This window comes from Artemia franciscana, chromosome 3 (genome assembly GCF_032884065.1).
Source record: "Artemia franciscana chromosome 3, ASM3288406v1, whole genome shotgun sequence".
Lineage (NCBI taxonomy): Eukaryota > Metazoa > Arthropoda > Branchiopoda > Anostraca > Artemiidae > Artemia > Artemia franciscana.
In genome coordinates, this window is record NC_088865.1 from 41,936,549 (window position 1) to 41,958,786 (window position 22,238).

Sequence of the window (22,238 nt, forward strand, 5' to 3'; positions counted from 1 at the left end):
TTCCAGGTATCCATTTAGAGCTGGGTTGATTCTGGCTCAGCTTACTGAGAGGCACCATTGATTCCTGTTCGAAATCAAATAACCAGCAACACCAGGGCCCGAAGCTGGTGTCACTTGTCAAGCCCAGTGCGGTAATCACTCAGCTAAGATCGCTCGGCTCAGATTTAAGTATAGCGAGTGGAAATTTTGTAATAACGTTTGGGATGCCTGCAACTTCACTAAATCGCTCTGTCTCGCTCAAGTCCTGTCCTCTTCTAATAGATGCCGACTCAGTCTACACAAAAGATGCTATGATTAGTATGTAGACCTTTATTCTAACTTTGATTTACATATCTGTCAAGGAATATGTTAAAAAGATTGGAGAACAACAGACAAAATAAACAGATGAAAGATAAAACTAAATGATCAGATAATAATAAAAACTAGAGAGCATTTGATCATTTGTGTCATTACAAAAAAGACTATAACACAATTTAGGGCTGGCCTTATTTCCTCAATAAGTCTTGGATATAGTAGTTTCAAGTTACAAATATCTCGTAGATGACTCTTTTTAACGATCTCTGCTATGTGTAGAATTAATAACCATGCTTCCCAGAGCTCAGATGTTCAACCTCGTTTTCTTTCTTTTGTTTTTGAAAACGTGCCACTTTCTTGTCTGCTTAATTGCTTACTTAAATCCCCAATATTCTTGTGTGTGGTTTTGGAGCCACTCTTCTTGCCAGCTTGGATTTATGGCTCGCTAATTAGCCCTACGTGGTGCAGTACGTGATAGCTGGGCTATCTCAGTGATGACAAAGTTCTCTGTCTGCCGTTTTCTTGATCTTTCCCGTGGATGAGGGCAATATAGATATCCTTCAAGAACAATTTTTGGAAGACGACTAGGCTCCGTTGAATTGAACTGATTGAATCATTGCAGCTACTTGATCTTGATTTTGTTTATAATTTTTTCAGTGTTCTTAAATTTCTGGCTTATTTCCACATTCCTACCAGTTTGGTACGTCTTTGGCCCGTTGACGGCCTTTTTTGTGAGTAAGAACGAAATCGTTTTTCTGTGCATATTTTTGCATATCAATGTAAAATATGTGACACAAATTCCAAAAATATAATCTAATATGTGTGTGCAGCTGAATTTAAGCTATCGAATAATATATATTTTTTTTAATTAAATTGAAATATAAAAACTGCAGAACTATAGAAAAACAGCATATACCATATGCTGCAGATAATCTAATGATAATCCAATCATTAGGGGGCTGGACGCCCCCTCCCCTTGCCCATCTTAGTTTTATGCTTAAGTTTAACTTGTATAATTTTTTTGAAAATAAAGATTAATTAGGCGTTACTTTACACAGCTAAATTTAAGTTTCCTAAATGTGAGGTAAGGTTTCTCCACTTCAGTATAATTTTTTTCCTAATATTTTGGCTCTTACAAATGATTTTTAATTTAAAACTGGAAAATAACGTACCTAGAACTTACACAGGTAACATAAAATTCAAGCTGTGCAAACAAACACCAATGAACAAAAGGTATACATTAAAATAGCGATTTTTTTTTTTAATATGCTGCTATTTTTCTGAAGAAGCGAACAAAAATATGTAAGGTATTAAAGTAAGAAAAATTTTCAAGTAAACAGTTCCTCACTAAATTATATTTTTATTTGCACAGAAAACTTTCTATCACTCGTATTTTCCTTAATCTTTATTGTAAATTTTTCAAAACCCTAGGATTGAGCTAAAAGATAAAGAAACATCTTGATTTTAGAGACGTATGGTTACCAGAGATTCATGGGTACCCTCATAAACACCTTGAGTTTACCCCCTAGTACTTTCTATCCACTATTCTGTTTGGATCTTTTTTGGACTCTTTTTAGTGTTCCTTTTAATTTATATATATATATATATATATTTATTATATATATATATATATATATATATATATATATATATATATATATATATATATATATATATATATATATATATATATATATATATTCTTGTCCTTTTCTGTATTATTTCCTTATTTTGTCCCCTTCCTTTTTTTCTGACTTGTATTTTGTTCAAGTTTAGTTTGAACGTTTTTTTTCTTTTTAACTTTTTAATAAGCTTATTACAGTTTATTTATTGACTCATAATTGATTATTCATTATGATTTTTATTATTCGTTGTTTTTTTTTGCATTGTTAGTGCAACCATGTATTTTGTCGACTCCGAAGTCCGAATTCAGCCCTTTGAGGGCTTGCGATAGAGATCTTTTTGAAATAAATATCTTATTTGATCTTATTTCACAGGTCAAAATACATCAAATACAAAGAAAAATGACAAAAATACAAAACAAATTTTTAGACTATCTTTATTTAGTTTTCTTGGAGGCGATCCTTCCTGTAAACCATGAGGATGGCACTCCCTCTAACTCTCCAACATGTCTTTTCCCCTATCCTTCATTGATATACAATTTGAAAAAAAGAATACAAAGGAATAGATTAATTAAAAATTGACACAACAACATATTTACAGCATTAGGAACTCCTGGTATGCCTCAAAGCTTGATTCATGAACAATATTTTAAAATAATTACAGTTATAAATTCATGTTCATTTCCTTAAATTAATACGCATTTTTCCTGCACATCTTAAATAAATTATAAAATAATACACTTAGGGTAGAAATGTGCATTGTTTCTAACGTTGTCAGGCGAGTGAGCGACAGGTTTCTTGCCCAGTTCCCCTCCCATCATATCCTCCTAGACAATAAATATACCATTCTTATGAAATTTATTAAAATCGCGATATCTTATAGACTCGGCTCAAAAGGTACTCACAAATCTAATAGAGCTAATCAGTTTCTAATATAATCAGTGAATGGAGATTCACAAGAGAAAAACGTGTCTCTTTCTAATTCATTTTGACACAAAAAGTGTAAGCTTAACTCTTTCTATTCCCAAAAAATGCTGACGTAAAGGAAGCATTGGCTTTTAGTTAGGACATCATAAGTTCATTGACGTCAACTCATTCGCCCATTTCTCATTCTGGTTATGAGCAGGCACGTAAAATCAATTTTTGACGTAATTTTTTTTTATAATTGAATACGATGTGCACAGAATTTTTGCGAATTTACAATTTTGGGGAGTCTGGGTTCTGAGCTCCCTTTCTGTGCATATTACCTGGCTATGAATTAAGAGTCTCAAAGTTACTACTACTCCATGATATTCATATGCGTTTTGATTTGTATCAATGACGCGTATTTATAATTCATCACTGAGAAGAGTATTAAAAAGCACAATGAGTGGTAACTAGTTTCGAAACGCTTGCTTTTCGGAAGAGCAGAAATTGGAAACAATAAGAATTATGACATGGATAAACAGGAGTGGAAAAATGGTTTGGGTGCTTGTCGAATTAGGCTTTTGATAGGTAGTTTTGGGGCAGTCAGTAGACAATTAATTGACTAGAAACGTTGGTAAGAATCCGTGGCAAATTATGTATGAAAGCTTTTTGAGGAGACAAAGGATGGCTGCCACAGCTGTTTTCTTATTTAAAATTAATTAAAAATAGCTCAGCCAATAACAATAAGTGTGAATTGATTTTTTTTGTTTTATGAGTAGAAAACTTACTTTGTAAGTTCAACGCTCTGTCATGCCAAATAATAACATATTATGTAATTTTTCCAAGGTTAAGTTATTTGGACCATATGGTTACGGCTGGAACTCCTTTTTTTTTTTTTTTTTTTTTTTTTTTTTTTTTTTTTTTTTTTTTTTTTTTTTTTTTTTTGCATGAGCAGGGAGAAGAATTAGATTTTAAAAACGTAAACAAAGTTAAATGTGGAAAAATTTCACAAATTATGGATAGAATCACAAAAAGCCCAAAGTTCCAAGGGGAATGGGAATGAATCACCCAGAGGAACCAAGATTTCAAAATTGGGTAGGCTATGACTAATTCAAAAGTAAGCTAAAAGGTCGAGTGTACTTTTAAGTAACCAAAAAGATTATACCAAGGCAAAGTGACGTCTTCTGCCATTGCCACAAAACAATAAACCACCCCTCCCCCCTTCACGTAGTTGTTGAATTAGACTGGTTTTATTGTTTACTAGTTTAGATTCCTTTTAAACTTTGAGGTTAAACATATTTGTAACAACTTCCTTTTTTTCAAAAATTTGGTTATTTCATAGCTTTAAAACATTTTGGGTAATGTTTGGGTAAACAAAACAGAATAATTCTGTTTTGTGGAATGCTATAACATAAAACATATGGTAACTGAAAAAAAAGGTTCTTGAATAATTTTGCTTCTAATATGATTATTTGCTCCGGTTTAAATTTATCTCTCCAGTTAAACTCCTCAAATGTAAATAAAACTAGCAATTATTTTCCATTATCACTATTATGACTATTATTATTATAATAGCAATATTATGACTATTGTGACATTATGACTATTACTTGTATTCCTGCTAGTTTTTTTTTAGTAATAGAAGTGTTTTATTATGAAATTAAATAAAAAAACTAGTTTTTTTAACTGAAAGTAAGGAGCGACATTAAAACTTAAAACGAACAGAAATTACTCCGTATACGAAATGGGTTGTCCCCTCCTCAACGCCTCGCTCTTTACGCTAAAGCTTTTAATTGTTTTAAAAAGTAGAATCGTGGCAAAGAGTCAAACTTTAGCGTAAAGAGCGAGGGATTGCGGAGAGGACAACCCATTTCATATACGGAGTAATTTCTGTTCGTTTTAAGTTTTAATGTCGCTCCTTAATTTCAGTTAAAAAAAACTAGTTTTTTTATTTAATTTCTGAACGTTTTTGAATTAATGCATGTTTGATTTTGGCTCTCCGCACATAAATTATTGAAATGAAATTTGTATATAATTTTTTTTTGGCTAAATGGCTTTCTCTTAGTTTTCATCAGACAATTTTGAGAAATAAGGGGTGGTGAAGGAGGCCTAGCTGCCCTCCAATTTTCGGTTACTTAAAAAGGCTACTAGAACTTTTAAATTTTAACGAACGTTTTTATTAGTAAAAAATATGCGTAACTTAAGAATTAACTTACGCAACAAACTTTTATATCCTTATATTTTTATTTTGTGTACGAGGGGGTTTGTACCCTCGTTAATACCTCGCTCTTTACACTAAATCTTAAGTTTTGTCCCGATTCTTTAAGAATGACCCCTGAATCAAAAAGGCCTTAGAATAAATAGTTGAAATTACTAAAAATACTTTAGCATAAAGAGCGAGGTATTTATCTCCTCCTAAATACCTCGCTCTTTATGCTAAAGTATTTTTAGAACCCCTCATATGCGTAATAATCTCTGTTCGTTTTATATTTCAATGCTATTCCTTACTTTCAATTGAAAAAACGTTTCATGTATATTTTTTCATTATTTTTTTATAGTAATGCTAGAAAATCCTGCTCCCTTTTCATTGAATTTTTCTTCCCCCATGACATATTCCTCCAAGGAAAGATCCTCCCAAATAGCCCCCTCCCATCAACCCCACCCCCCAAACCAAAAAATCCCCCTGAAAACGTCTGTACACTTCCCAATAACCGTTACTATAGGTAAACACTGGTCAAAGTTTGTAACTTGCAGCCCCTCCCCCAGGGATTGTGGGGGAGTAAGTCATTCCCAAAGACATAGTTATTATGGTTTTCGACTATGCGAAACAAAATGGCTATCTAAAAATTTTAATCCGTTGACTTTTGGAAAGAAATGAGCGTGGGAGGGGGCCTAGGTGCCCTCTAATTTTCTTGATCACTTAAAAAGGGGACTAAATCTTTTCATTTCCGTAAGAATGAGCCCTCTTGCAACACTCTAGGACCACTTTGTCGATACGATGACCCCTGGGAAAAAAAACAAACAAACCCGCACCCGTGATTTGTCTTCTGGCAAAAAATATGAAATTCCACATTTTTTTTATATAGGAGCTTGAAATTTTATATATAGGGTTCTCTGATACGCCGAATACGATGGTGTGATTTTCGTTAAGATTCTATGACTTTTAGGGGATGTTTCCCACTATTTTCCAAAATAAGGCTCATTTTCTCAGGCTTGTAACTTTTTATGACAAAGACTAAATTAATTGAACTTATATATTTAGAATCAGCGTGATCTTTTCAACGTATCTTTTAGCATCAAAATTCCGTTTTTTAGAGTTTCGTCTACTATTGAGCCGGGTCGCTCCTTACTACAGTTCGTTTCCACGAACTGTTTGAAATTCTATTTATAAGACAACTATAAATTGCAGAGTTAAATTAAACACATTTTAAAACTATTAATATACATTAGTAGGGCACCAGGGTATAAGAATTCTATAAACTAGCCCAATGGTATCAATTAAGGAGAAGAAGGCAGGTGGTCAGCTGCTTGTTACTTCCTTTTCATTACTATGCTTGCTCAATATTGCTTTTTTATTGTATCTCATTAGAAAAATCAAGATAAATTTTGCCCCCCCCCCCAAATTTTTCTAGATTTACGCCCCTGAATGAAGCGCTATACAATACAAAAATCTTAATTAATGTCCTTTTGGTTCAAGGGTTGAATCTTTATTTAGTTTGACTACCCAGAAGTTTCTTATTTCATTCAAGTCTCCATGTACTTATTGAATTAATAATGAACGCATATTAAGTATTAAGCTGTTGATTTCAAGATGATAGTGATTGCCCATAGTAAATTTGCAGTTATTTTTTTACTATTAGTGCTGCAGCATCAAACAGTTCGTGATAGTGAACTGTAGTAAGGAGTGACCAGGCTCAACAGTAACCGAAGCTCTAAAAAGCGGAATTTTGACAACAATATACATCATTAGAATCGAAATTTTATGCTGATTTTAAATGTATAAGTTTCATTAAGTTTAGTCTTACGCATTAAAAGTTACGAGTCAGCGAAAATTGACCATATTTCAAAAAAGGGAACAACCCCCTAACAGTAATAGAATCCTAATGAAAATTACACCATCAGATTCAGCGTATTAGAGAACTATACTATAGAGGTTTCAAGCTCCTGTCTGAAAAAATGTGGAATTTTGTATTTTTGCCAGAAGAAAGATCACCGATGCGTGATTATTTGTTTTTTTGTTTTTTGTTCTTTTTTCCAGGGGTAATTTTATCGACCCAGTGGTCCTAGAATGTTGCGAGAAGGCTCATTACAACGGCAATTAAAAAATTTAGTGGCCTTTTCAAGTGAACAAAAATTGGGGAGCAGCGAGGCCCCCTCCCAAACTTATTTTTTCTTAAAGTTGCGGGATCTAAATTTTTTGATAGCCATTTCGTTCAGCATAGTCGAAAAACTTAAAAACTATGTCTTTGAGGACGACTTAATCCTCCAGACTCCCTGAGGGAAGGGCTGCAAGTTATGAACTTAGCCCATTGTTTACATATAGTATTGATTATTGGGAAGTATACTGACGTTATTGGTTATTGAGAAGTATACTGACGTTTTCAGGGGGATTTATGAACTTATGCTAAGTTGTGAACTTAGCCCATTGTTTACAACTACTTGACGTTATCGGCTATTAGGAAGGTTATTACGTTTTCAGGGATATTTCTTCTGGTGTTGGGTGGGTCGGGGGGAGGGGGTTACATGATAGGATCTTTCCGTGGAAGAATTTATCATGGGGGAGAGAATTTCCATGAAGGGACGCTGGAATTTCCAGGGCTATTAAAAAAAACAACGAGAAATTAAATAAAAAAGCGAGTCTTTTTTAACTTAAAGTAAGGAGCAACATCAAGTCTGAAAACGAACAAAAATTATTGCGTATATGAGAGGGTTCGTCCCCTCCTCGATACCTTGTTCTTTACGCTAAAGTATTTCTAGTAAGTTCAAAAGAGCTATATATTCTAATTAAACGACCTTTGTGATTCAGGGGTCATTCTTAAAGAATTGGAACAAAATTGGAACTTCAGCATAAAGAGCGAGGTATGGACGAGGGGGCGAACCCCGTTATATACGTAATAAAAATATACGAATATAGAAGTCCGTTATGTTGGTTAATTTGTAAGTTACGTATAATTATTACTAATAAAAACGTTCGTGAAAGAAATTAAAAGTTCTAGTGGCCTTATTAAGCAGCCAAAAAAATTAGAAGGTAACTAGGACCCTCCCTCAACCCTTTTTCAAAATCGTCCGATCACAACTTTGAGAAAGCCATTTAGCCAAAAAAAAGTAAGACTAATATGCAAATTTTGTTTTAACCATTTATATACGGTGAGCCGAAATCAAAACCTGCATTAATTCAAAAACGTTCAGAAATTTAACTTAAAAAAACAAGTTTTCTTAACTGTAAATAAGGAGCGACATTAAAACTTAAAACGAACAGAAATTATCCCGAATTTGAAATAGGCCGTCCATTTCCTCAACGCCCCACTCTTTATACTAAGGTTTGAATCTTTCTCACAGCTCTACTTCTTAAAACAATAAAAAATTTATTCCGTATATGAAAATTGCTGTCCCCTCCTTAACGTCCCGCTCTTTACGCTAGATTTGAACTCTTTCTTATAACTCTACTTTTTAAAATAATGAAAAAATTTATTCCGTATATGACAGGTGCTGTCCCCTCCTTAACACCCCGCTCTTTACGCTAGAGCTTTTTAATTTTTTAAAAAGTAGAGTTGTGAGAATGGGTCAAACTTTAGCGTAAAGAGTGGGGCGTCGAGGAGGGGACAGCCCCTTTCATATGCGGAATGATTTATGTTTGTTTTAAGCTTTAATATCGCTTCTTACTTTCAGTTTTAAAAAATACATTTTTTTTAATTGAATTACTTTAAGAACTTCTTGCTTGTAGTTACACAGTAGATCCTCGGATACTCCTTATTTCTCGTAGTAGAGCAGCTTTTCTCAATTTTCGCCTGTTTCCTTAGGAACAATATCAAAAATCAAGAATAAGCCACTTACTGGTGAATGTAAGCTTAAATAGCATTTAATAATGCATCAAATGCAACGTGTAAGAAAATAAACTGATCTTTGTTGATTATCAAAGCAAAAAAACTTACCCAGGCATTGATGTTTATTAACATTGATTGTGCTTATATTTTCTTGATTATAGTAATATAGAACTTCAGAAAAGTGCAGGTCATCTTTGAATACTGCATTCAAAACCCTTTATTCCGCTGAGTCATTGATATTATTAATTTTATTATAAACCTTATTACGTTTGATTAATGAGTATCAGGCACCTGTTCAGGTACCTTTGAATTATACTGATGGAAGCTTATTCAGAGGTTCGCTGGTTTTGTGTAGTGTTAGATTCAACTTTAACGGCTACAAAACGGGTATCCTACCTTTAAAAAAATGGATAGGCATATCGAAATTGACTTGCTACAATAGACTATTTACAATGAAAAAAATTGACATATAGTCACGTTTTAACCTGGTTTTCTTGTGTAGTTTCTTTCGAAAATGTTCTTCTGCAGAAAATCCTCTGCAGGATTTTGCTGCTTTCCAGTTTATCTGCTTTACAGCATAATTGCTGCTGCAGTACAGCTCTCTTCTACGTTTTCTTGCCACTTTCTCATTTGCCTGCAGATACTGAAATAAAAATATTCAGCAATATAAAAGTTAAATCAAAAGTAGAACAAAAGGGCATTTAAACAATGAGGAGAAATGTTTATCCTTCTAAAATATAGACTAAAAAATTTTCGGCGAAGATATTTGATCAGACTGAGATGAGGTATCTATAGATGAATAATCTGTTTATATGGATGGATCAAAGAATATGAGTCTCAGTTATTTTGGTCATTACATGCGGCAGGGTTTTTCTTACACAACCAAATGGACTGTTTCAGTTTTTTACTCTTTTTTTTTAAAATGGTCTCTGTAATGACTATTTGCTAACATTTATGCTTACGGGTAAATTTATTCTTTTAACCAAGAGGATATATATTTAAGATGTAAAAAGGAGAGATTGTATTTGATTTCATTCTTACAATGTCCATATCAAGTTGCACAAAATCCCGTAAAACAGAATTTAGACAAAAGGAGGCTCAAAACGTAACTACCATTAATTTAATTTTTATGGTATTGCCCAATGTTCAATATATAGCACCATGGTAGGATATAACACAGGGTGCGATAATATCAGAATTCAAATCGAGTTGATGTCTTCTCAATTAAGTAATAAATAACCTTTTTAAATATAGGAGTTTGCACCTCAAATACTGCACCAAGTGTGAGCAGCATTAATCGAATTTTGCGCAACCGTGCAGCAGAGAGAGCAGCAGCAGAATTTGCTCGAGCTGCGGGCTATGCAACCATATACCCAACAGCGGGTCCAACCGGCATAGGAATTCCTTTTCCATGGCCTTCTCCTTTATGGCACGGGATACATTCGGCACATTTTGGAGGAGGATTAGTACAGTCGGTTTCACAAGGAAGTGTCTCGTCATTAATGCAACCTGGACTTATTCGCTCCTCTTCAGTTGCATCAGCCAATTCTACACAGCCATCTCCACCCCTTTCAGTGGGCTCAAGCAGTTCACCTATTCTTATGGAGAAAGATAAGAAATCAGGTATATATTTTTTTGGCTATTGGTTTTGACCTGTCTAGTTATACTTTCAAAAATTAACATGAATTTCTTATTTCCAGAATAGGCTTCCAGTCATTTGTTGTTAAGCAGTATTTCGGCATATCCTCCACCGTGTTCAACAGTTTTTTGTTTGTTTCTATTTAGTTTCTACTTAAACACGAACCAGAAAATAAAGCGAATATATCTTGTCCAAAATCTTACGAAATAAACTTGTACCCCCTAAAGTACGAACGAATCGATACGCAAACTCATTTGTGCCTCTTTTCACATCAGTTTTTAATGCTGAGTTGTAGTGTGTGATTTTTGTTTAAATGTATGATTTTTGTGAAAAAACTGAATTTAGCTATCCTACGATAGTTTTTAAAAATACCGATCTCTCTCTCTCTCTCTCTATGATACGACAAAGGACCAAGCAAAATAAGGCCATTGAAACGAATTTATATGCGAATATTTATAGCTGCTGTGCCTTAGCACCTTCTTCTAATTCCAATCTATGAAATGTTGAAGCCTTGATAAGAAAAAGACAAGATAATAAAATGTTTCAATAAGGTTCGGCACCTGAAACAATAAAATAGCTTCGTTTCTTGACCTGAAATTAGATAAAATTTCAGAATTTGTACATAAAGTTAATTGAAAATTATAACATGCAGTCTAATAAAAGATTTCATTCTGGTAATGCAACGTGCAATATGTGCTTCTATATGGTCCAACTTGCACTAATGATTATGTAGTCGTGTATTGATAATTTCGAAGACCATACTGCCTTTCCACGACAATAAATTAAATTTTAAATAGGGATAAATTCTTTTAATAGACAGTGATTAATTTTACAAGAAATACTCTATATTTCTAGTATTACTACTTTGATACTTCAAGTATTATTTAAGTGTTACAACTGATTACGTCTTTGGATTTGTGACTGAAAATCTAGTATTTCTTGCGAAATGTACCACGGTCTATTAAAAGAATTTATCTCTATTACAACTTTTATTTATCGTGATTATGTGTAAATGAATTTGTTTATTTTCAAAAAATATATAATGTCTACAAAATTTCTTTTTGAAACTCAGATCGCCAAACTCTTTCCCCTATAAGAAAAGTATTAAAATAATTTCTTAAAGAAGATCTGTCTTCATCACCGCAAGATTTTTGATATTATTAAAAATTTACGAACAAAATTTTACAGTTCTCGTTGGTTTAAATATTATACTGCTATATTGAATATATTGTTGAATAATATAGTAAGTTGCTTCACGGGGACTAATATCAGTAGAATACTTTAGGGGAGGGGGGAATATAATGAATCTCAAAATGAGAGCGGATAATAAGATAAAAGTTTAAAGATTCTACAGCTAATGGATTTATCTGAACAAGTTGGCTTGCATTATTAAGAAATACTAAGAGACAAAAATTGTCTTCCTTTTTAAATTCATCTAGCATTCGAAAGCAAATTATTAAGGGGTACAATAATCCCAACCGTGATAAATGATTTGCCTTGTTGATCAGAATGAAATTTTGTATCTTTTAATTGTACAATTTACCCCCTCGCCTTATCTAAAATTATTTAACCTTCAACACGGCTTAAGTGCACATTTTCAAAATAGCGAATTAAAAGTTTAATTTTTATGAAGATCGTAAAAGAACATTGTGAAAAACAAAAAGAACAGTGTCGATAGCAATAATTAGTAGGAGTGGTAACACCTCTAAGTTTTTCAGAACTTCTCTAGAGAAAGAGGGGGTAATCTTCAGTGTTTCCGAACCCTTTCGTCGAGCTCCTTGATTGTTAGTCAAGTAGATAAAATATTATTTACTAAAATTTACCTTTCGAAGTCTATTATCCAAAAAACTAATTTCTGTAGAAACAGCTCTATGCCGAAAAACTAAAAAAAAATGGATAATTCAACAATAGAGATAACTCTACGCATCCTTATTTCGCAAAGAGTAAAGCATACGCTTATTAGACCTTGTGACAGTGCGTAGAGGTATCTACGCATGCATAGTTGGCACTCTTTCGCAAAAAGTTCTAACGAGCATACGCTTATTAGACCTTGTGAAAGTATGTAGAGTTATCTACGCATGCGTAGTTGGCACTATTTTGCAAAGAGTTCTAACGAGCATACGCTTATTAGATTTTGTGACAGTGCGATGGATCAGTTGGCACATGAAAAGTACGTGAAAACCTTCTCCCCCTTTGCACACTTTGCCTCCCCTATCGTTACTAACATTTTTCTACAAACTTGCGGAAACTGAATTGTCAACTAAAAAAAATACGAGATTAAAGGTCCACTGAAATGTGCAGCGCTAAATTTAATAATAAAAAGTTAATATGGAAACATGGAAGGACATTAAGCATCATCGTCAATAAATATTGAACCGCCCTGTGATCAACAGACGTCGAAGTATGCTAATGATAACCATCAATAAACGTTTGTCTATCACAAGTTTAACAGATATTGAAGGGCTTAATAGTCATCATCAACGGGGATTTGACTTTCCAACAAATTTAAGGTTATTTGATTGGAGGTCGACAATCAGGAAAGGACCTTCTAAGCATCATGATAAATGAATTGTCAGTTCGAAACTTAACAGACACGGAAGGACATTACGCATCATCATCAACAAAGATTTGGAAACATATAAAAAAAAAAATGTTAGTAAAATTATTATAAGCATTGCTTTTGGCTAGGACAGTGAAAACCATTCTTTAATCAAGAAACTAACCCATTTCTGCTGTTTTGATGTCATTTGGTTTTGTGAGATGATTCGTTGTTAACATTAACTGCAGCAGGACTGTGCCTACTTTTTCCGTCATGAATTATATATTCTCATTCTAAAAATTCTCTTTCTAAAAATTCTTTTCGTCATGAAAATTCTAAAAATTTCTCTTTCTAAAAATTCTCTTTCTAAAAATTCTCTTTCTAAAAATTCTTTTCGTCATGAAAATTCTAAAAATTTCTCTTTCTAAAAACTCTCATTCTAAAAATTCTCTTTCTAAAAATTCTTTTCGTCATGAAAATTCTAAAAATTTCTCTTTCTAAAAATTCTCTTTCTAAAAATTCTCTTTCTAAAAATTCTTTTCGTCATGAATTCTATTTCTAAAAATGTGAAGGTACTCCTTGAAATCGGCAAAAATTCACCTTGTAACTCTTTCTAGAACTTCACCTGTTTTAAATCCATGTGCCTGAACTTTCAAACTTTTGAACTTTCAAACTGAACTGTAATTTATTCGTGGGCAAATACCAGATTGTGTCTAACAGCCCAAAAGAAAGAAGCCTTATATAAAACAGTGATTATGAAATAACATGATTATGATTAATTCGTATGAATTTCTAAAATTTATTAATGTGCTATGATTATAATAAAAGCTATGAAATTAAATTCTGTATAAATATTCAAAATATTAATGTTCAGGATGGAAGCTAATTATCAAGTGACATAAACCTTAAAATATGCCCTGTGAACGCTTAAACAGCTTATTTAAACAGCTGTTTTAATTTTATGTGTTTATGCTAACTGATATAATATCCTGACAGAGATATTGATTCAAATGTTGTAACTTGTATTTAATCTGCTAAAACCCAAAAATAAGGTAATAATTTAGTTTTTTCTCAACTAGTGAAAGTAAAACATCTGCCCGTAACATGCAGGCGCAATGATTTCTCTGAAAGACTTTTGATGTAGGTTTTATCTTCAAAATAGCATTTTTGAAGTTTATTTTATTATAGTTGCCCGATTCACATTTTCTCATTATTTAATTTTCTTCTTATGCATGCTCATACTACAATATAAAATAAGAAAATATTCTTGTTTTTGAGTAAGTTTAGATCCCTCTCTCAGGAAAAGTCTAGGCCATATCATAGGTCTGATTTAGTGAATGCATAGATCTGAAGCTAATGGATTCAATGGTATTAGTACCTCATCCATTTGATGCTTGTCTCCGTCGTAGGCCTGTGGTAATATTGTATGTTTCACAAGTGAGAGTGTATCCAGCGTCTTTGATCGGAGGGGGGGGGTAAATTATTGCGGGAAGATTTTACCAAAAATGTAAAAATTACATCAAAACTTTTTGATTTGTTTGTATTTATTTTTGCAACGTTATTACGAGCCATATTTTTTGGAGGGGTAGGTCAAACACTGAAACCCTCCTCCTTGTTCACAGGGAACGTAAACCGTAATTCCCCTCCAGCTAATTCTTTAATGCCTCGAGTTTAGTCAAACGCCGTGATTTTTTGGATATTTTCATTTCAAAAACAAGATTCAGTCTTACTCAGTCGATATGTTAAAAAATTAATTATGAATTTTAATTATTTATTATTTTAACCAATTAATAAATTAATTAATTTTCTTTGCAGATGAGGGATTATGTAAATCACATTGGACAATGCCTAAGACTGAAAATTCAAGCAGAAAACGGGAACGATCTCGAAGTCGTTCAAAGAGTCCTGAAAGGCCACCTCCAGCACACCGCTCCCACATAGAAACACTCCCACAACCTCAAATGTCCATTCCCTTTCACCTGAAACATCCCTTACTTTTTAGTCAGAATTTAATATTTAACAGCGAAGCGGCTAAAATTCGAAAGAATAATTTGTCGGTGGAGCAAATGAAGGAAATTGAGAGAGAATTTGAAAGAACTACACTTCCTGCCTTACAAGCTCGGGAAAAGCTAATGAAAGCACAAATGGAAATCAGGGTAATTTTATTTCCCTACTTATGAACATTATATGAACCAGTTCAAGGTCAGGTCTATTTAATTCCGTAAAATAGAGGGTAGAGGTTGACAACAAGGAAAATACAGCGATCGTCTCAAATATATTGTACTAAATACTTGAATGATCTGTCAACATTTTTTTTCTTTTTTTTTTTAATTCGTGTGTGTGTGTTTGTATTTGACTATGATAAGTTTTGTTGCGCTAAGTACAAAGCTAGTCAAATTTGTTTCAAAAAACTTACAGTTATCTTTGACCACCAAAGCGTTTATAGTATTAAATGAATTTTTTTTTTAATGCTTTAAAAAACGTTCTGAATCTAATTAAACGGCCTTTTTGCTGAACGAGTCGTTCTTAAAGAATTGGAAGAAAAATCAAACCTTAGCACAAAGAGTGGGGTATTTAGATAGGGACAGCCCCTTTCATATACAGAATAATTTGCGGTCGTTTTAAGTTGCTCCCTACTTTTAGTTGAAATAGTTTTTTTTTTATTTTAATTCCTGATCGTAATCCAATTAATGCCAGGAAATCCACCCCCTATCCAAAAAAAATTCTCCCTCTCCCAAAAAACTCCTCCATAGAGAGTTCTTCCAATACAAAGTCTCTATCCCGTCGAGAAATTAGCCTCAGACAATTCCGTCCTTGTAGCAAGATCCCCCCAGAAAATTTCTTGCTGATTGTCCCACCTGAGAAATTCTCTTTAGAATGCACTTATTTGAAAAATACCGGTTGTTTTTTAATCTGATCGTTTTTTTCAAGTGTCACAGAAATCCCTCCTCCCTATTCGGAATGTCTTTCCCTTGAATCCCCCCTCAATCAATGAAAAGTTTTCCATGCAGAAACTTTCACGTGAGAAATTTCACCAGGTGATAATTCCTCAATGAAAAATTTATGCCGTGGAATAGCTCCCCCCGTCTCTACAGCAAAATATTCAAGATAATTTAGACCCCACTGAAAGTTTTACCCGGATAATTCCTTCATAACATCTCAACATGTCAAAGTAAGTCACTAAAGAGAAAGTAAGATAGATAAAACGAACTTCGTATATGAATGCTATGAAACTTTTCCCTTGGAAAACTTCCACTGGAAAACTCACCCTTGGAAACATCCCCTCAGCAATAAATTGTCCCTGTAAAAAATCCCCCCTTAAATATATCTGTGTCCGTCCTAATAACAAACAGGCTATTATATGTAAACAATAGGCAAGTTTCAGAACTTGCAGCCCTTCCCCCGAAGGCTAAGGGGTTCCACTTCATTCACAAAGACATATTTGTTGACCTTTCAATTATGCTGAACAAAAAAGCTGTCACAAAATTTTTATCAGTTGACTTTGGGAAAAAACGGGGTGGAAAGGTGGATAGTTGTCGTCTTAATTTTAGATCACCTTAAAAAGGCACTATAACATTTAATTTCCGTCCAATTATGCCCTCTCTCGATTTCTAGGACAATTGGTCGATACAATTATCCCTCTGAAGGACAAAAAAAAAATACAAAAAGTACTCTTATTCTCTCTAAAATTTCAAAATTCTCCAATTTTTTCAGATGGGAGTTTGAAACCACTATGGTAAGGTTCTGTGATGCGATGATATTGATTACTTATAGTCTGAATACTTCTTTATTTATTAAGGTCAAAAAAGTGAAAAAATTTAAGATGCGTTTTTTTCAGTTAAGTGCAAATTATGTTCTGGTCTTGAGAAGGCATGGGAATTGGCAGCCCTACCCGTGTTCATTTTTGCTCGTTTTGAGTTTGACTCGGTTATTTATTGTAACTTCTGTTTATTTTGGGTTTAATCATGTATTGGTGGTGATTTGTGTTATTTCTACGCTTGGAAAATTATTTGAATTTATATCTACTCATATTTTGGTTAAAGAAGCTCTTAAACATTCTTTAACAAACTTTTTTGGTGAAATTTTTTTTAAATTAATTTTTGTTGGTTTCTTATTGACATAGTCTTTTTCACAAAAAAAAAAAAAAAATTTTTCGTGTCTTTTTTTTTATTACACTTCATAGTCTTTACTTTGAAGATTATTTGACTTTATTTCTACTCATTTTTCGTTTAATCAGGCTCTTTACTTTTTGTGAAAAAAAACAAACTTATGTTTCCCATTAACAAGTACTATCTCTAAGTAAGTAAAAAAAAACAAGTTCTTCAACTGAAAGTTATGAGCAACATCAAAACTTAAAACGAAATTATTATGTATATGAAAGTGGTTGTCTCCTCCTTAAGACCTCACTCTTTACGCTAAATTATTTTTATAGTATTTAAAACAAAACTCATTATTCTAATTAAAGGGCCATTGTGTTTGGGGAATCGTTATTAAGGAATTAGGACAAAAAGTCGTAACTTTAGCGTAAAGAGCAAGGTCTTGGGGAGGGGCCAACTCCTTCCGTATTCTTAAATAAAATGTATATTTAAGTTAAATAATTAATATATATTTAATTTAAAATGTTGCTTTTTACTTTTAGTTGAAAAAACTTTTTTTTAATTTAATGTCAGATCGTTTTAAAATAATACAGGGAAATCTGGATCTCTTTCCGTGAGAAATTCCGGCACTTTTGTATTATATGTTACTCACTTAAGTATACGCTGTGCAAAATTCGAGAACAAACTGATTTCTTTGTTAGTTTCTTCGTTACCTTAGAAACAAATCTTGGATATATATTGGCTCATTAGTGGAGGGAGGGTATAATATTGCGGGTCTGCATGTAAAATGTGTTAGGTACAATTATTCTTCACATTAGGAAGTAAGAATTAATTTCTATTTCAAACTGTCCGAATACTTTACCCCCCTCCCCCTTCATCTGCAAATATATAGCCCAAACTATATATTTTCCATCTATTCTGTCACTTGTCTTTTTCTTGTCTCCCGCTAAGCTGAAAGAAACTAACGAAGAAACCGTTTTTTTTTAGTTTTACACGGCGGAAACTTGAATGAGTGGCGTATAAAACACAAGTACAAAGAATCCTTCCCCCTACGGAAAAAAAAACTTAAATAAAATTCTCCAAATTGGAAAGCCTGAATTTACACGGGGGTATTTTCCGGGAAGGGGGGTATTTTCCAGGATTGTATTTTTTGGGAGGCTATTTCCTGGGAGCGAGGGTTTAAACACCGGCCATCGGATGAAGGACGACCGATTGTTTTGTCGGCAAACCGTTTAGTGCCTCACAAAAAGCACTTATTCTCCAAATAAGGTGGGAAGATCTAATAAGGAAAGATTCAAGGAGAATGGGAACTTCTTGGGATGGTGTAAAAGTATATGCTTTCAATAAATTGGGATCGAGGAGGAACTTTTGTAGCTGCTTTGGCCTCAGGCGGCTTGTTTCTGTAGTGTTTTAGTAGTGGTATATACATATAAACAAAACTCAAACTAACGAGCCCCAGGGGGGTCCGATACAGTGAAAACTTCGTGCCCACTCAGAAGTAGAAACAGAATTTCTTTGAGAAACGCTGAGAAGACCCTATAATAGTAGTAGCAGCAGCAACAGTCGCAAGCATCAATAGGAATTAGGTTACATAATGGACAGAAGAGACGCGGTAAGACAGCACCGTAATATGTGTTTATTCTTGAATAAAATTATGTTGCATGAAGTGAAATCTTGTCAAGTCATTCACTATTTTGCAGGCTAGCTCTTTCTAACATCTCCTTTAATCTATTTATTTTTTCTTTCATAACAAGGCTAACCAAGAAGAATCAAATGCTGCCCATTTAGTCCGCCCGTGGGATCATCCGTTCGTCAGATGGCAACCATGGTTAGCCTCCTCCCAAAATAGCACTGAAAGTGAGCAGAAAAAGTCTGAAGATTAGACCAGCGCTATTATTTGAAGCACACTATATTCAAGAAAAGCGGAACGCCAAAGAATGAACATGGGTGGAAGCACATCGACTTCAATGAACTCTCAAGTGAGGCCTTACAGACTCTTTCACATGTCAGTCGAACAATATGTCATGCGTCAGCTGAGAAGGTGCTTACATCTCGTTAAGATAGAAGAAAATAAGGAATTCTGTTCAGAAAATAATTAAGAAAATAAGTAACAGTTGGGAAACTTTTAAGGGTATGATACCCCGCTCGATTATACACACTATTCTGTAAGCCTTGCTTCACAAATTGATGATCATCAATCAATATTGGACGGTTGATAACCAAAAGATGAGAAGCAAAACTAACCCAAACAACGTTGAGTTTTTTCGAGAAGGACAAGACTTTAGTGTAAGATATAAGCTTGTGCTGTGGGACCTTTCAAGAACCTGACTTTGTTGTGCCAGATATTGAGAGCAGTTGTTTGTTCTAATCTATTTTTCTTTGACACTAATCTTTCACGTTGGAATTTTCTAACAAATTTTCGGTGCATTGTCTGTGATCCAGTGATAATCAGTTTGTTTGTACAGATCTGTTGTTTATATTGCTTATGATAAATAAATGTACTGTTTTCCTACGTCAGTCTGCTTTTTTAATTAATTCTCAATTTTTACGACAAGTTGCCAGTCGCTTGGGCTCTAGCAAGGTTATTTTTCTAGTCAGCTATCAGCCTACATGTCATTAAGAACTTACTTTTCCTTTAAAAAACTAGCTTACTGGTAAAACCTTTTATTATACTAGACAATTATTATAAACTATAGTTCTATACCAATATGCTACAAAACCATTTACGTGTACGGTTCTCGTGTTTTTCCCGTGTACGGTAAACGAAATTTTAAAAGTAAAAGTTTAATTTAGAATATAATGAGGAATCTACTTCTTAAGTGAGCCAAAAATATTCAAGAGTTTTGCTGTTCAAATTTCCAATAATAATTAACTAGTATGGGAAAATCTAAATCATTAGGAAAGGGAAATATACCCCGAAAACGTGTGACCAAAATTCAGAGAGGAAGTTCCGCTTGTTCTTATAAACTTCGAACGAAGGTTCGACTCCACTATAGAAGAGTTTCTGGTAATGAACTGTAAGCAAAACGCGGCTCATGCTTAGAGTGATTGAATAAAAATATTTGTTGCTAGCAATATACGCGTGAATAGAACTGGAATTTTAGAATGATGCTAAATGTATAACCGTCATTAAATTGAGGGCTATCCACCAAAAGCTATGAAAATAAAAAGAAGCTTGCCTGATTTCTATAAAAGGAGCTAAACACCCCAAAAAAGGACGAGTGATCTTGACTAAAATTTTACCATTAAATTCAGCCTATAAAAGTCCCATATTACAGATATAAATTCAGCCTATAAATTAAATTCAGCCTATAAAAGTCCCATATTACAGATAAAAATACAAAACTTTGTATTTTTCCCGAGAAGAATGATCGCTTGATGGTTCTTTTTTTTTTTTTTTTTTTTTTAGGGACTTTTCTTTAGGGACTGTACTATAAATCAAGGAAACATCCATATGAAAGGGAACAATTATGCCACGAATCCTGTCGTTTCTGAATACCTTTAACTTACCAATCAGATTGTAGTGAAATCAATTTTTGTGTCGACCTTAGAACGAACTGAAATCACTAAACAAAGGAGTTAAGCTACTGCAATCAAAAGAAAATAAAATCTTTATAAAAAATGAGATGACTGGTTTAGTTCAGTTTAGAGTTCTGAGTTCTATTCACCAATAAATACAAAATTGAAATATAATAATCTTATTCCCCTCGAAAGGCTAAATGGCTAGGGATACAAGGGAGATACAAAAAAATACAAAATAAGAAACAATCAAAAAGAAAGAGAATAATTTTCAAATAACATACAAGCTGAAAAAGAGAACATACCTATGACCTGGGAGTCAAAACGTGGACAAGACATGCACTATGAACAAGCTCTCAGGGGACATCAACTCATCAGAGGAAAAGGAAAAAAATCTATTCTGTTTGATTCTTTACTAAATGATCCTTAAGAATCCTTTAAGTCCCAAACCACTGTCATCTCTGTAGTGAAGAAGGTAGTGAACTCCAGACCTGTTGACAAGCAATGCGGAGATTGAAATCTGATCGAGTATTAGGGGTAGGTGGAATGCAGATATTATATGAAGAACGAAGGCTATATGGAACTGAATCAGAAATAAACATAAGAGTTTTTTGAAGAGATTTCAGCCGTGGAGCTGATGAAAGACAAAAGAAGCACAAGAAATAATGTAGATAGACTGTAGACTTAAGAGCAGTGTTAGTGAGGAACGGTTGGTGTCAATAATTAGACGCCGTGCTTTGTTATGCATGACCGAAATAGACCGCAGTGTAGAAGGAAAAGTAGACATCCATACAATGGTGCAATAAGAAAAGTATGACTGGAGAAGGCAGAGACAAAGGAGCTTCAGAGCAGACCCAAGAAATGTTTGTCTAGGTTTTCGAATGATATCCAAACTCCGTGAGAGCTTAACCATAATCATGGCTATATGGTCTCTAAATGAAAAGTTCTCATTAAGAAGGAGACCAAGAAACCGGACCACCCAATTCTCTGGCCTAAACAAGGAGCCTTTTGACAACTGAAGGCGCGTAAGCTGAGGGAAAGTTATACCAATTCGAGAAAAAATAAGAAAATGTGACTTACCAACATTCAAGGCCAAGTAATTCGCATTAAACCATGAAATAGCGTTCTCAAATATTTCCACAAGGTTGGACTTAGATAACACATTTCGTCTTCCCGGGGTCCTAAGAGTGGTGTCATCAGCAAAAGCAACTAGAAAATCTTCATTAGAAGTAGTATCGGAACACAGTCGAGCATAAGGATGACACAGCTTGCAGCATACCAGAGATCCATTGTTTTTTTACCGCCGAAATCAGATCATTAACATAAATAAGAAATAAAGTGGGTCTAAGAACAGATCCCTGAGGAACGCCATAATATACTTCAGAAAGACTTCGGAAAAGCGAATCAATTGAAATAAGTCTACCAGAAAGACATGAATCAAACCAAGAAAAAGCGTTTGATCTTATACGAATATACGATAATTTCCAAAGAAGAATCCAATGAGTCAAGGGATCAAAAGTTTTACGAGCATCCAAAAATAAAGCTGTAGGAATATGACCAGAATCTATTGCCGAATAA

At 33.7% G+C, this 22,238-nt stretch overlaps 1 protein-coding gene across 1 annotated transcript in view; it reads left to right on the forward strand.

Annotated features, from left to right (window-relative positions):
* Positions 1-19,653, forward strand: part of LOC136025278 (paired box protein Pax-2-A-like) — a 37,398-nt gene extending 17,745 nt beyond the window's left edge. The window contains exons 4-6 of the mRNA XM_065701159.1: positions 10,121-10,489; positions 14,860-15,200; positions 18,896-19,653. Of these exons, the coding sequence (XP_065557231.1) occupies positions 10,121-10,489; positions 14,860-15,200; positions 18,896-19,024 (839 nt within the window). The 3' untranslated portion in view covers positions 19,025-19,653. The remainder of the gene's footprint in view (positions 1-10,120; positions 10,490-14,859; positions 15,201-18,895) is intronic.
* Positions 19,654-22,238: the final 2,585 nt, after the last annotated feature.